The 15980-nt window shown below is 30.1% G+C and overlaps 1 protein-coding gene across 1 annotated transcript; it reads right to left on the bottom strand.

Annotated features, from left to right (window-relative positions):
* Positions 1-13080: 13080 nt before the first annotated feature.
* LOC123290663 lies at positions 13081-15877 on the bottom strand. The gene is made up of 4 exons (XM_044870925.1): positions 15769-15877; positions 13798-13950; positions 13403-13564; positions 13081-13269 (listed from the first exon to the last, which is right to left on the bottom strand). The coding sequence occupies exons 1-4, from the start codon at positions 15847-15849 to the stop codon at positions 13114-13116; spliced, it is 552 nt and encodes a 183-aa protein (XP_044726860.1). The 5' UTR covers positions 15850-15877; the 3' UTR covers positions 13081-13113.
* Positions 15878-15980: the final 103 nt, after the last annotated feature.

The raw sequence follows: 15980 nt of genomic DNA on the forward strand, positions 1-15980 counted from the left end.
CCCTCGGAGCAAAAGCATCACTAGGCACCACATAACTTTTGATATAGAAGGTGAATAAAGCTTTATCCCAAATTTTCAGATTAATCGGAGTTATAGGAAAGAATGCATTAACCCCCACTGTTAAGATATTATACCGCCTAGCAAACAACTCTGCCAACTGAATTCAACTCATTTGGACTAAAGATGGTCAAAGGAAGTCTCCTAGTTTTGTGCGAAACAATAATAGATATATCATAACTGAAAACTGAAAATAACTGAAAATTTGTAAGAAATATCTAAAAAAGTGTTTCTTTCTTTATTAGATCTCTTAGTCTTGAATTTGAATTTATTTTTCATATGAATTTTTCATGGTGGCAAGAAGTGAAAAAAAAATCAGAATCACAAGTTAAATAAGTTTTTTGTTTTGGTAATTTTTAATCATATTCATTTTCAAATTTTGATTGTATTTTCAATAACCATAAAAACTGTTAGGTCTCAGCAATTTTGAAAAACTTGTATTCTATTCGTACCTATGATGTTAGATCAAACCCCCTTTAACCCCGCGGGGCTAAATTTTCGTTATCATTCACGAGATATTTACATTTTCAAAATAAATTTGTACTCTTTAAGTTACATTGAGTTACTGAAAAAATTAATTTCGAGCGCAGTAGCCGAAAGTCGTCTTATTGAAAAATGAATTAAAGTTTTTGTTTAACAGGGCCAAGCATAGCATAAGTACTTGTGAATCAGAGCTGTATGCTGGCGCAGCGAGCTTCATGGCCGCAGACTCAAGCCACACCGAAGGCTATGTAATTGATGAAGAGATTTGTAAGGTTTTTGCTTAGTGAGCGGACTACGCAGGGGGCAGGGTAGCTGACTATTGAAACACCCAAAAAGAAACCCTTCGAAACCGAGAAAATCCACAACAGTTTTGGCATAAAAAGGAACTACGGGCGCTGGAAAGCTGACACTTCCAAACGTATTTCATTGAAACCAACTCAATCTCCAAACAGATTTTTAAATCCCTGTGGCAAAACATTTAAAATGACGAAAAACCCGTTTTTCCCCGAGAGCTGATAGACTCTCTAACTTCAGTTATTAAAAAAAAAAATAGAAGCGTGACCTTGAATAAGTTTTATGCATATTGAAATATTTAAGGCGAATGGTTTTCATTTATTAGTAGAAACAGTTTCATTCATTATACAATATATAAATTAACTCAATAAATATTTGATGTACCTACAATGTTTTATTTGTTTTGTAGCAAAGTTTAGTGAATATTTAAATGACTCGGGTAACAACAATTACGTGAAGTAATGTATGTAAGTGTTAGGAATGAATTAAATATGCAAAATCGAACCAAATTTTATTATTTAACTAAGAAACTTCTACAAGATGCCGCATAATGAATTATATCATGTAAATACCGAATACAAAATTATACTAGCAAAACTAGATGTCTTCACGAAGAAAATTACCGTGGCAGAAATTGTCTATCGCAAAAAAATAAAAACTTTTTTGAGCGACTTTAAAAAGAGGTCTTTTTAACAATTTCTCAGAAACTACTGAACTTTGATAAAACAAAAAAAATACCAGACTATTAGGAATTCAAATAGATTTTCAAATGTACCAAATTACGTACGTAATGGTTGCATTTTTTTCGCGACATAAAAAAATTAAAAACCAAAAAAATGGTTTTTTGCGTTTTACTCGAAAATTTTGAGGTTATGTTAAAAAATGATAAAAATAACTGATAGGACGAATATTTACGCCGCAAATCGCAAAAAACCCTTTACCTCTTCTTTAAAACGGCACCCACCTTCATTCAATTGTGGGATTTTTTACCCAACACTTGTGGCCCCTTTATCGACTCTTTCCTGCTGAGTATGCCCTGAAACGAATTATTTTGTAAATTGACTACTTTTTCAGATAGTACGCTTAGTCTAGATGGTAGATACTAGATAGTTACTATACATGACACAGACATCACTACATATTATAAAACAAAGTCGCTTTTTCTGTCCCTATGTCCCTATGTCCCTATGTACGCTTAAATCGTTGAAACTACGCAACGGATTTAGATGTGGTTTTTTTTAATAGATAGAGTGATTCAAGAGGAAGGTTTTTATGTATAATACATCCATATTATAGTAGAGTAAGGGGTTGAAATAGGGGTTGAAAGGGATATGCTTCAAAAACTAAAAAAGTTGTGCATCGATTAAGCTAAAATATTGACACAATATACAACCAGCTTCAAAGATCTATTGTTTTTATCTACTTTTAACCTTCGGAGGGTAGAAAGGGGTAGCGAGAAAGTGGGAAGGAATTATCGAATATTTACAAATATACCTAAGTGGGGTATCAAATAAAAGAGCATGACGTGTACATTACAAAACTGTTATCCCACGCAAGGAAATGTGGAGGGAGGGGTGCAAGTGGGGATGTTGCCCAGCAAAGCGGGTAGTTCACAGCTAGTTGATTATAAACTATTTAAGGATTTTGTTATAGTTATTAGAAGTATGCACAAATCTACCTGGCTATATGTTTATAACCACACTGATTGTCACATTTGATTCACCACAATATATCACATGCAGTTTCCTGGTTACTCAACCATGTATACGATGAGAAACTGTTCTAGTATCGGTGTGGAATGTTGTTATCGGTGTGTATTTATATCATCTAAATAAGCTACAATTGTATCGTAACAGGAAAGAAATCATATATTACAAGGATTTGCATCAGACATTTATCATTTTGGCGGCTTGCTATCAAATTGTAATTAATGGTCATTTGTAAATTGAAATTATTCTTTAAAATACGCAAGTTTGCGTAGTTTTTTGAAAGCATCTTGTTCACAGACCTTGTAAACAATATATTAAGCCATGATTTTTGATAGGATGATCTTTTAAACTTTTAGGTTTACTTTAAATAACGAAGCCATAGTAAGAGAAGCTTTTTTGCCTCATGAAAAATTGTAAATCAGACATCGTGATTTTTACACTTTATTCGTATCCTATATGAGTTTCCTTGGTGGCGTTTTCCATGGTTACATAGAGAAACATATAAAATATACAGAAATAGGAATTGGTTAGGATTGGTTAGATTGATTTAAACAACCCGCTAAATTATGTATGAAGTCAAGCATGGCCAGTATATAATCGGGATTTCTAGAAAAAAATTTCAGAAATCAGAGAAAAAAATAACCGAATTATTGTAACTCTCAAATTGGTACACACATCCTCACAAAATTTCACCTTGAATTTCATAATAAAAAATTTGGAAAACGGTTGACCCTGCAGGTCATCGCTGTAACTTCCCGCTAAGTATTGACTCATAACGTGTAAAAAATTTTATCTATTCTGATGTTATATCCACTCGCATTTTATTGTAATTAGATGTGATCTTAGTGTTTGATAAAACACTATTTTTTAAATTTTCAAATCGCGATAACTTTAGAATGAATAAATCGATTTTCACGCGGTTGGTGGCATTCGACGCAGTTTTTGAAGCTTCATGAAGAATCTTTAAGTTTCAATTGATAGAACAAAAAATTTTGAGGTTATTCCGAAAAAACCCTTTTTTGGGTTTTCTTTCGTCAACGATAACTCACGAACGAATCAACCGATTTTGACCGGACTGGTGGTGATCGACGTGGTTTTTTGATGTTGAGAGCTGATTAGTTTTTGGAATTGATCGATACAGCCGTTTAAAAGTTATTCAAAAAAACCACTTAAAAAATTTTTTTATATAATTTTTTTTTGTAGTTTTTTTGAGATTTCTCGAAATCTATCGGTTCGAATCGGTATAAATATCTAAGGCCTCAAAATCTAAGTTTAGTCACGCCCTTTCGAATGGCACCAACCGCGATCAAATCGGACAAGCCGTTCAAAAGTTATGAGAGGTTTACATACATCCACACACACACACACTCATACATACATACAGCCATACAGACACCCTCGCGGAAGTAGTCAGGGAAGCTTCCTGACACCTTAAAACGTCGAGATCTGATGAAAACTCGATTTTGGCAAAACGGGGTGAAAACAATAACTTCCCCATTTTCTTAGCGGGAAGTTAAAAAAAAGCATATCTGAACAATTTACAATTTAAATAGAACTCAGAGAGTTGTGATATTCAAATCGAATCGAATTTATGTCAAATGTTTTTGCTTCTAAATCAAAGCTACCAATGGTTGCATAAACAATTTTTATATTATTCCAAAAGTAGATAGTTTTAATTGAACACATTTATTCAATTGAACCAATTTTTTGAAATTAATATTAATAATAATCAAACTAAATTAATAAGAAATGGAGTAAGCGTCCATGCGGGATTAGAAAATAATTTTACTACAAAAATCATTTTTCCCAGTGTACCTATGTGTACTTTGATTATCCTATATCCCGTTATAAATCATTTTATATTGCTATTATTACATGAGTGAAAAGGATGTCACATCTTTAAAGTTCTAAATATATAATTCAGGAAAACGAATTTAGATATCTAGGTGTAAGAGTGTAATAGGTAGCATCTGTTTCAAATTTTAAAACAGTTCAATTATTAAATTATCAATGTCAAAAGGTTTTCTATGTTTAGGTTATAATTTTATTGAAGATTCTATTTTCATTAAACAATGAACGTTTTCAAATAAAATTTTAATGTTCATTTCCAACATCCCATTCTCACTCATCTTAATGACAGTTCTTTTTACATTGGTTTTTTATTCGCCTCGAGTTAATACCGATTTAAAACAAGCCGTAGATAGAATCTGGTGCGAATCTTGAAGTTCACACGAAGAACTTCCCAGTATGGGTGACGCCACATAGCCTCAATCAAAATGCTTCTAACGATATCTTATTTGTAAAATTATGATTAGTAGTTTAGAAGCTAGATGGGAACAGATGAACATACATACATATGCACCAAACACATAACCCTCGTCATTGTATAGTCGGGGTTAAAATAGTTGTTCTATCAAATATAAGTACGTATTATGCGTTTCATTTAAATGCAATGGTATATAAATATAAAGAGAGATACTAAGGAAGGACACTAATATTGTCACATTAACTACTTAACATATAAAACGAATATCTTTAAAGTAATTTTTCTTATTGTTTTTCTTTTCGCAAACGTGTTTTTATAGCATGCCAACCAATTACAAACGACAGAAGACATTGTAAGCAATTTAAAAGTAAATTGGTTTAAAGTTTGGTGGTTTAAAATGGTTTTTAAAGAAGTTCCATTTCATAATGTTTATGTGAAAAAAGATTTTTTTTCATAGTATTTGTGTTTGCAAAAGATTTTGTAGGATTTTCTTATAAATTTGCCAATTCTTCTATTTCAAAAATATGCCAATAAACACAATGAATAATAAGTGAAAACAAACAATTGACTGAGATAATTGTTGAATACCATGCATAGTCAGTGTTGATTTCTGTATCACATTACACATACAAACATGTGACACATACATAACTGATAATCAAGTATAATACATATTATAAAATTTCCGCCTAACTGGCGCCCTCACGGGTAAACAGTGATGTTTACGAAAAAATGTTTCAAACAAAAGTTGTTTAATTTTTGATAAGGAACATTTTTTACATTTAATTTTTTGTTCTATCTCTAACGGTTTACAAGATGGGTCCTACGGAAGACTCAATTGACCTATGATGCTCATTTACGAACTTGACCTCACTTTTTACGTCCTGAGTACGCTGTAAAAATTTCAGCTCGATATCTTTTTTCGTTTCTGAGTTATCGTGTTCACAGACGGATGGGCGGACGGACGGAAATGGACTAATTAGGTGATTAAGTGAACACTTATGACAAAATTTTTTTACTAGCATCATTATTTTTAAGCGTTACAAACTTGGGACTAAACTTAATATACTATGTATATTTCATATATACATGGTATAATGAAGGTATACAAATTCAAAACTCGCCCAACGGCCTTGGAATTTCAATACAAAACCCAATGGAAATTCAATACAACAAAGAAGGATACTCTTAATATATAGTAAAGAAACATATTGAGAACCATTGAGGACGCTCAGGGGCACACTTCTGGGAAAGAAGAGGAAACCATGAACTTTACAATCTTTTAAAGAACCTTGTATCAAAGGGGCGTAAGAGAGCAGTGACTGAGATGGTTCGGTAATGTTTTTAGACGATCACGAGATAGAGCGACAGAACCAAGTAAGCGGAGAAGAATTTAGAAGAACTGGGAATTCAAAACTGGAAACAAGTAGCCCAGGATGAAAGAAAATGGAGACAAAGCAAAGGGTCTAGCTGAAATTTTATGGCTTGTTAATTTTTTTTCTCGGTAATATAAGTTCATAGTTTCTCGATTTGTTTTTTTATATTATGTATATATGAAATATACATAGTATATTAAGTTTAGTCCCAAGTTTGTAACGCTTAAAAATATTGATGCCACGAACAAAATTTTGGTACAGGTGATCAGAAACTCAAATATTCAGTCCATTTCTGGTTGTCCGTCCGTCTGTCTGTGAAAAAACGAAAAGAGATATCAAACTAAAATTTATATAGCGTGCTCAGGGCTTAAAAAGTGAGCCTAAGTTCTTAAATGAACAACATAGGTCAATTGGGTCTTGAATCCGTGGGACCCATCTTGTAAATCGTTAGAGATATAACAAAATTATATAATATAAAAAATGTTCCTCATATGAAATAATATATATAAAAATGTTCTTAAAAGAAGCAACTTTCGTTTGGAAAATTTTTTTGTTTGCATCATAAAAATAAAAAATACTTATTTAAATTTTAAAATATTTTTCAAAAGTTACTGCTCAAATTAGGCAATGAAAAGTACTTTGTTATTTATTCTCTTATTCGAAAATCTACATCACAAGTTTGAACTCGAATTAAAAGATGCTTGAATAACAAAGTCTAAAACACCCTTCCATGTTTCTGTACCATTTAGTAGTATTTGGACTGTGATCTTATAATCACCATATGGAATGACACTTGGAATCGAACTTAGGTCTGCAGTTAAATTCCAAACTTCCCACTCGCCCTAGAAAATAAGAATAATAATTTTAATACCAAATGTTATAATATTAGACATCGCTCTTCTAGTTTATTAGAGTAAGCGAATCAGTGAGTCAATGTCTTTGACAATAATTTGCGTTACTTGGAAGAATAAATAAGATAGCACGTGTCATAATATATTTGAATATTTAATATTACCTTGGGAGTTGGACACTCACGTGGAGTATTTGTATGTTTATTAAAATATGGGACTATTAGTTTATCATGATTGTATTCTTTGCAACTTTTAATATTCATCCAAGATACATATGGTTGAACCAAATAAGCAGAGCCAAATCTTCTTGCAGTAATTACATTCATCTTTAAAAAAAATGAAAAACTTTAATTAAAATGAAAAGATTATTAAAGATTTCAGAAACTAGAAGTTTTCAAATTTTTTCGATTTGAAGTTTTCATCTTACATTTCCGTGAAATTAAAGAAAAAATACTTTCGGCAAAATATCTGTTTATTGTGATTTTTTAGGAGGCCAAACGGACACATTAAAACAATAATTATTCTATTATTGCCAAAATATTATTCATTTATTTCTTACCGTTAATGATTCACCATCAATATCTTTTAAAACTTTATAAGTTCCATTAACTACATGTTTCCCTCTTCCTAATTTCCGCATTTTAATACCAGTTAAATCTACAAACTCAGACTTATAACTTTTATCGATTCCTTTTATGACAATTTCAAAATTCTTTAACAAAAAAAAATTTATAATGTAATTATTAGATTAAATTATTAGATCATGTTAGTTTTTATTTTTGATATCTTACTCATGATCAAACAATATATACTCAAAGATTTATACCTTTACCCACTTGGGTTGACCAAATTATTGGCACATGATGGTTTGATCGCGTAAATTGTTTGCACAAATTCGATACGTGATTATTGAAGTTTTTTTCCCCCGAGTTTTAAGAAACAACTGTTCATCAATATAAAACAAGGTCTACAAAACCAAAACTTGATATTAGTTTGGAAAATAAAGTTACTAACACCTGCTGAGTCAAAACTTATTTCGCCAAGCTTCTTTTGTTGCCACAAAATTTTTATTTTAAATTTTAATTTCCGTGTCATACACAATTGGTCGTGAAACGGCGTCAATAAAGTTTATCATATTTAACAATAATCGCCGTAGCGTTCTCTTTTCAAATTCTGAATCTTTAACAATACGAGTAAATGGTTTGTCTTTATTTTGGTACAAATATTTTATATTTTTTTATGACAAAGTTAATGATAGTTGGAGGATGTTACCGCGCCAAAAAATTAAAAGCAGAGAAAAAAATTTCCCTTGGGTCGATTACAATAACTTCTAATTTCTATACTAACTGACTGTTATATAAATTATAGATTACTTACTTTTGCATTTGATATATCAATGTGAAAATTGTAAATAAAAATTAAAAATAAACTACTTAAAATATTTTTTATGTAGATCATTTTTAAATTCACGTGTTTGTTGTTTACAGGAAAAATGAAGAAACAGTTTGTTTGAAAAATAATGTTTTAATATTAACAAGGAAGTGCATGTTTACATAAAAATAACCTCGTTCAACGGATATTCTTAAAACTGAATAAGAGTTAAACCTCCTTTATGTCAAAGCTGCCCCAGAAGTCGTAAAACTTTAATAAACATGAATAATTCAATGCGAAATTTAATTTATTTTCCATTTATTTACCACCCCTTGAGTGGAAATCATTCCATACCAAGGGGTGGTAAAATTTGAAGAAATATTGCGATTGATTTTGTGCTTATCCTTATTGAGTTTGAAATTGAGTTTTAAGCATTGAGCAGAACAGCAAGTATCCTGAAATGTTTTTTTTCCCGATGCAAACGCTCTCTAGGCTTTTTCAATTAAAAATCTTTTATAAGAGGTTTTGCATGATTTTGGATGAGTGTTTGCTTAAGAGCAGTTGAACTCGTGTACTATCTTTTATTTTTTTAGTTTTTATTGTAATTTTTGAAACTTCAAGAAATGATTATGAACCATTTAGTGAAGTGCATGCACCCATTTTGGATAATGATTTCGTTATTGTTACCAAGATTTTTTCACCCTGTTTTTTGAAATGTCAAAAAAAAGATTATCAGTCATGGAGACTGTCGATGGAAATGATAACTTAAAACTTTGGAATAACCTTTGGCTAGCCTTCGGCCTAGCTTCCTTCGGTTTTTCAGTCTGGCCTTCGGCCTGACTGGAGCCTTCGGCAGTGGAACTCCCTGCGCTCGCATATAGCTGTAATAAATATATATTTACAATATCTGAATAATAATAAATAATAACTCATTACTATTCAAATAGCTGTTCACAATTCTAGATAAATATGGTGGGAATAAATACATTTGAATAGTAAGATGCAATGCAACAGGAGTTAAGTTACAAACACCGATGAAGCGAGTTCCATGATTTTTGTTCTTTCAAAAAATGCTCAACGTGCCAAAAGAATTCAAATTAAGATGAACATTTCTGTGGGCTGTTTTATGCATTTTGTTCAAATATACCCCCTTCGTATTATTGTAGGCCCTGAAGGGGATATATTTTAACAAAATGTGTCAAAAGAAGTTTTCACTTCAATAAATTTGTTTAGAAATATATTAATTATTGCTTAAAAAATGGAAATAAATAAAGAGTAAATAGAATTAAAACTAAACGTTAAGCAAATCATTTTTTTTTTTTTTTTTTTTTGTATTCTGTAAAAATGATTATCCCTTTGAAACTACTTCTTTTCAATAAATATGCAATAATCAAATGTACACTTTTTCGATTATTTTACACAGATAAAATTATATGTATCAAATAATTATTTTTCAAGTTTTTTTTTAATGTAGATGTCCATAAATTTTTCTTCTTTACCCTGTCTCATAAAATGTCCAAAATATAAATATAACTTTGTTAATTTAAAAAAAAATATTTCTTTATAAATTATAGCTCATGTGTTATTCTGATGTATGAGCTATATTATTATTTAGTTTCATTCAAATTCATTCACTAGTTTTTGTGTGAAAGCGTAATAAACAAACAAACAAACATCCTTACTTTCACATTCATAATTTATAGGGATAGGGATAGAAATTATCAGGAAGTATGTCAGTTAAAATACATTTTAAATTCAATGTATTTAACAACTTGCAACATTGCTTTGTCTACTTATAGTGTGCTCCAATGTTTGCTCAGGCTTCAACTTGGGCGAAAAAAGGTCGGCTCAGTTTTGAACCAATGCTGCCGAGTGTTGACTCAATACTGGCCTAGCCATATTTCCTATATGGGAATATCTACTAATTGTATGAGATGTATTGTGAAAACAAGATGATAAAGTAACAAAACTAAATTTATAATCTTAATTTTTCTTAAAAATAACATATACATTTATGATCAGACGTTGAGCATGTTCAGAAATTAACAAAAAAAATGAAAATGGAAGCTATTACAGAAAGAACTGCTATCTTATATATTTAAACGAGCAATTCTTATATATATATATATATATATATATATATATATATATATATATATATATATATATATATATATATATATATATATCAACGATCTTGGAAATGGCTCCAACGATTTTCATGAAAATGAGTATGTAGGGTTTTTTTGGGGCGATAAGTCGATCTAACAAGGTTTTAATTTAAAAAAACGTCGTTTTATTCGTTTTTTCATGAAAAACTGAAACATACATCGCAAAATATGACTCTTCCTGACATCTATTGGTGTATATCGTAGTTAATGAAATACAATGCAAATTATAACTCTTCCTGACATCTATTGGTGTATATCGTAGTTAATGAAATAAAATACATTACTGGGACATTCAAATTGGTATTTGTGTGGAGACATTTAAAACGGTCTTCTATTAGTGATAAAATTTGTGTTTTTTTAAGAATACCGAGCAAAGCTCGGTCATCCAGATATTTATTTATTATTTTAGAAGAAACATTTTTAGATACTATTCTGTTCAAAACTTAACAAAAATCCTTATTACAGTTTCCAATTCCAAATTTTACATAAATACCAAAATACTTTAACATGTACAAAAAATGGTCCCTTCAGATGAATTATTTTCATGAGAAAATGGTAAAATATTGTGAAGAAAATAGACACTAGCGAATATAATTTACAAAATAAAGCATAACTAAAATTTTATATTATTTATTCGTTAGTTGTGGTAACAATTTTGTTTTTCTTATGGGCCAAAATAAGCGATTTTATGAATTAATTCAAAGGAAAAAAAAAAGACTAAAAATAAAATTTAAGACCCTTCTAACGCGCAATCTCAGAAGTTCTTGGGTTGCGTTAATTAACACTTTGTATACATAAAAAACGATTTTTGGCCAATATCTCGGAAACCATCAATTTTATGAAAAATGGTTTCAAACAAAAATTGTCGGAAATTCTTTTCCCTTGAAAAAATGTTGAATAAAAAATTTTGATATCTTCAGCCATTTTCCCAAGAGTCGTAAAAAACGGTAAAATATATATATATTTATATGCTAATGAACAATATCTTGAAACTAATTGATTTTATAAAAAAAATACGAAAGTTGTTGGAAAATTGTTTTCCTAAAAAAAATTTATAGTGAACAATCTCGATATCTTTAGTCGTTTTCAAAACAATAAATTTCATATTTCTCTTAAAGATTGAATAATTAATGAAAAATAGATATGAAATTGATCGTTTTGAAAAGGGCTAAAGATATCCAAATTGTTCACTCTACATTTTTTTTAGGAAAACAAATTTCCAACAATTTTTGTTTGAAATGTTTTTTTATAAAATCAATTTGTTTCAAGATATTGTTAATTAGAATATATACAAATATATTTGGCCGATTTTTGGGAAAATGGCTGAAGATATCAAAATTTTTGATTCCACATTTTTTTTAGGGAAAAAAGTTTCCGATAATTTTTGTTTGAAACTATTTTTCATAAAGTTGATGGTCTCCAAGATATTGGTCCAAAATCGTTTTTTTATGTATACATAGCGTTAATTAACGCAACCCTAGAACTTTTGAGACTGCGCGTTAGTAGAGTTTTCAATTAGATGTCGAAACCTTCCTTTTTTTTTAGTTTTTTTATGCCTTTGAATAAATTCACGTAAAAACATAATTTTGAGCGGATCATTATTAATAGAGTAGTTTTCATTAAAAATTTGGGTGTCATGAATTCCCATATTCAAAAAGCACTCTTGTGTATATTAATTCCATAAAAGTAGAGATGTTATCGCTGCAAATGTTTGTATATTAAAGATTAAATTCTATATGAACAACAAAAGAATAAGAAAACAAGTGAAAACAAACAATTGACTGAGTTAATTGTTGAAATACCATGCATAGTCAGTGTTGATTTCTTTATCATATAACACATACAAACATGTGACACATACATAACTAATAAAGTATAGTACATATGTAAAAGACTTTATAGGTTTCTGCATTACCGACCGACATTTAGTGTATGGTTTGTACACATATTATAAAATTTCCGCCTAATTGGCGCCCTCACGGGTAAACAGTGATGTTTACGAAAAAATGTTTCAAACAAAAGTTGTTTAATTTTTGATAAGAAACATTTTTTACATTTAAACTTTTGTTCTATCTCTAACGGTTTATAAAATGGGTCCTACGGACCCAAGACCCAATTGACCTATGATGCTCATTTACGAACTTGACCTCACTTTTTACGTACTGAGTACGCTGTAAAAATTTCAGCTCGATATCTATTTTCGTTTTTGAGTTATCGTGACCACAGACAGACGGACGGACGGACAACCGGAAATGGACTAATTAGGTGATTTTATGAACATCTATGACAAAATTTTTTTCCTAGCATCATTATTTTTAAGCGTTACAAACTTGGGACTAAACTTAATATACTATGTATATTTCATATATGCATGGTATAATAATACTTTAAATCTGAAAAGTATTTTGGCCCTTATTTAAAAATCTACATAACTAAACGGTAACGCAACATACCATAGAAAAAAATGGAATACCATAAAATAAAAATAAATAATTAGGTTATTATTTTTTAAGGATTACTTTAATAAAATTAATTCTAATTTAAAGATGGCTGAATCACAAAGTCTAAAACACCCTTCCATACTTCTGTACCATTTAGTAGAGCTTGGACTGTGATCTTATAATCACCATATGGAAGGACACTTGGAATCGAATTTGGGTCTGCAGTTAAATTCCAAACTTCCCACTGACCCTAGAAAAATACAAATCATAATTTTAATACTTATATGCCCTTGTAGTTAACAAGAGTAAGAGAATCAGTGAGTCAATATCTTTGACAAAAGTTTGCGTTACCTGGACGTTAACATTTGAATATTTAATATTACCTTGGGAGATGGACACCCACGTGGAGTATTTGTATGTTGATAAAAATATGGAACAAATAATTTATCATCGTCGTATTGTTTGCAATTGTTAATATTCATCCAAGATGCATATGGTTGAACCAAATAGGCAGAGCCGAATCTTTTTGCAGTAATTACATTCGTCTTAAAATAAAATTCAAAAATTAAAATAAATTAAAAAGATTATTAAAGATCTCAGAAACCAGAAGTTTTCAAATTTTTTCGGTTTGAACTTTTAATCTTACATTTCCGTGAAATTAAAGAAAAAATGCTTTCGGCAAAATATCTTTTTATTGTGATTTTTTAAGAGGCCAAACGGACACATTAAAACAATAATTATTCTATTATTGCCAAAATATTATTCATTTATTTCTTACCCTTAATAATTCACCATCCACATCTTTTAAAACTTTATAAGTTCCATTAACTACATGTTTCCCTCTTCCTAATTTCCGCATTTTAATACCAGTAAAATCTACATACTCAGACTTATAACTTTTATCGATTCCTTTCACGACAATTTCAAACGTCTTTAAAATAAAAAAAAATTAGTAATGTTATTATTATATTAAATTATTAAATCATATTATATTATTAGTTTTTATTTTTGATATCCTACTCATGATCAAACAATATGCGCTGAAATATCAATACCTTAAAACATTTGGGTGTATCAAATTTTTTGCATATGATAGTTTGATCGTGTAAATTGCTTGCGCAAATTACAATTAGTAATTTGATACTTAGTATCGAAGTTTTTTTTCCAGAGTTTTAAGAAACAGCTGTTCATTAATATAAAAAAGCGTTCTCGGTGCGACCCGAAAGGTTCACACGACTAACTTCCCAGTGGAAAGGATAAAAAAGTCTCATATGTTTTAATATTTTTTATATTATTATTGTATTATTAAACTATTGCAGATCCCCTTTTATTATTATTACTTTTACTATGTTATATTGTTTTTGTTACTTTTTTTGTAAACAATTTTTTCCCTAGCGGGGCTGCGCCCCCTGCACCCGCCGCAACGGCTTCGCCCGTTGAAACCAAAGCGGGGGATTCGCCCGTTGCACCCCTATGACGTTAAAACTATATAAATGATAAGTGATAATTATACAATTTTTCATTCGATACAAAAAACGCCTTGACCGATTTTGCTCAAAATCTAATCAGGTCACAGTTACATAATTATGCGTTAAATGAAACTGGTCCCATGTCAATCTCCGAACATACATACATACATCCATGTGCACACACGGACAACCTTTTAAATACCATACTATTCGACTCTAAAGGCCTTGAAACGTGGAGGTATGTCAAAACTTTCAATTTCCAAAATCGGACTCATTACAATAACTATCCCACTGGGAAATTAAAAAAGCCACGACCTAAAAACTTGATATTTGTTTGAAAAATGAAGTTATAAGACTTCCTAACACTTGCTGAGTCAAAAACTTTAACTACTTCTTTTGTTGCTGCAAAATTATAATTTCAGTGACACGGCGACATTATAGTTTATTATTATCAATTACAATCGGCGTTGCGTTTGCAACTCAAATTCTTAATTTTTAACAAAACGGTTAATGGATTTGCTTTTATTTTGGAACAAAAAATTTTTATTTGTTTTATTGCAATGTTAATGATAGTTAAAGGATATTTTCGGAGAAAAACAATTAAAAGCAGGAAAAAAATATTTTCAAGAAGACAGTTCCATTACTATTGACGTTTTCTATTGAAGATTTTTTTAAATAACGCAGACGTCATAACCTCTTATATTTAAAATTACAAAATATGTTTAGGTACTGTGATTCAAAATTTTGTAACTCCAAAATTTGAAGGGGTTTTAAAATTTAAAGAGCAAATGGGAATCACTACATAGTATAAAACAAAGTCGCTTTCTCTGTCCCTATGTCCCTATGTCCCTTTGTATGCTTTGTATTAATAGATAGAGTGATTCAAGAGGAAGGTTTATATGTATAATAACATCCATAAAATAGTGGAGAAGTACTGCTATTTTTGAGGTTAATAGTTAAAAATGTAAAAAGTAAATAAGTAAAAATGTAGTGTATGAATTTAGATATTCCAAAGATAGCAGGAAATCTTCATGGTATAGGGAAAGGGGGATTGTTTTACCACGGACAGTAATGAATAAATCAAAACTACTGGATCGATTTTAATCACATAGGCTATATATTTTATACCCGTGCGAAGCCAGAGCGGGCCGCTATGTTTTTATATACAACGTTCACAGTTTTTCTGTAGTGTATTTAGTATCAGCATTGCACCCGTGCGAAGCGGGGGCGGGTCGCTAGTTTATAATAACTGGCTTTTATATATATTATAGATTACTTACTTTTGCATTTGATGTATCAAAGTGAAAATTGTAAATACACATTAAAAATATACTATTTAAAATTTTTCTGAAATAGACCATTTTTAAATTCAGCTGTTTGTTATTTACAGAAGAATAAAGTAATACTTTGTAAAATAATGTTTTAATATTAACAAGGAAGTGCATGTCTACATAAAAATAATTGACCTCGCTAAACGGATATCATTAAAAGT

This window comes from Chrysoperla carnea, chromosome 1 (assembly GCF_905475395.1).
Source record: "Chrysoperla carnea chromosome 1, inChrCarn1.1, whole genome shotgun sequence".
NCBI classification, from domain to species: Eukaryota; Metazoa; Arthropoda; class Insecta; order Neuroptera; family Chrysopidae; genus Chrysoperla; species Chrysoperla carnea.

Bases quoted from the DNA above. Each gene is read 5' to 3' on its own strand.
- LOC123290663 (XM_044870925.1), bottom strand. From the start codon at position 15,849: ATGGTCTATTTCAGAAAAATTTTAAATAGTATATTTTTAATGTGTATT. The intron at 13,951-15,768 runs GTAAGTAATCTA...TTTATTTTAAAG, and splicing joins TTGATACATCAAATGCAAAA to ACGTTTGAAATTGTCGTGAA. The intron at 13,565-13,797 runs GTAAGAAATAAA...TTTTATTTTAAG, and splicing joins TGGATGGTGAATTATTAAGG to ACGAATGTAATTACTGCAAA.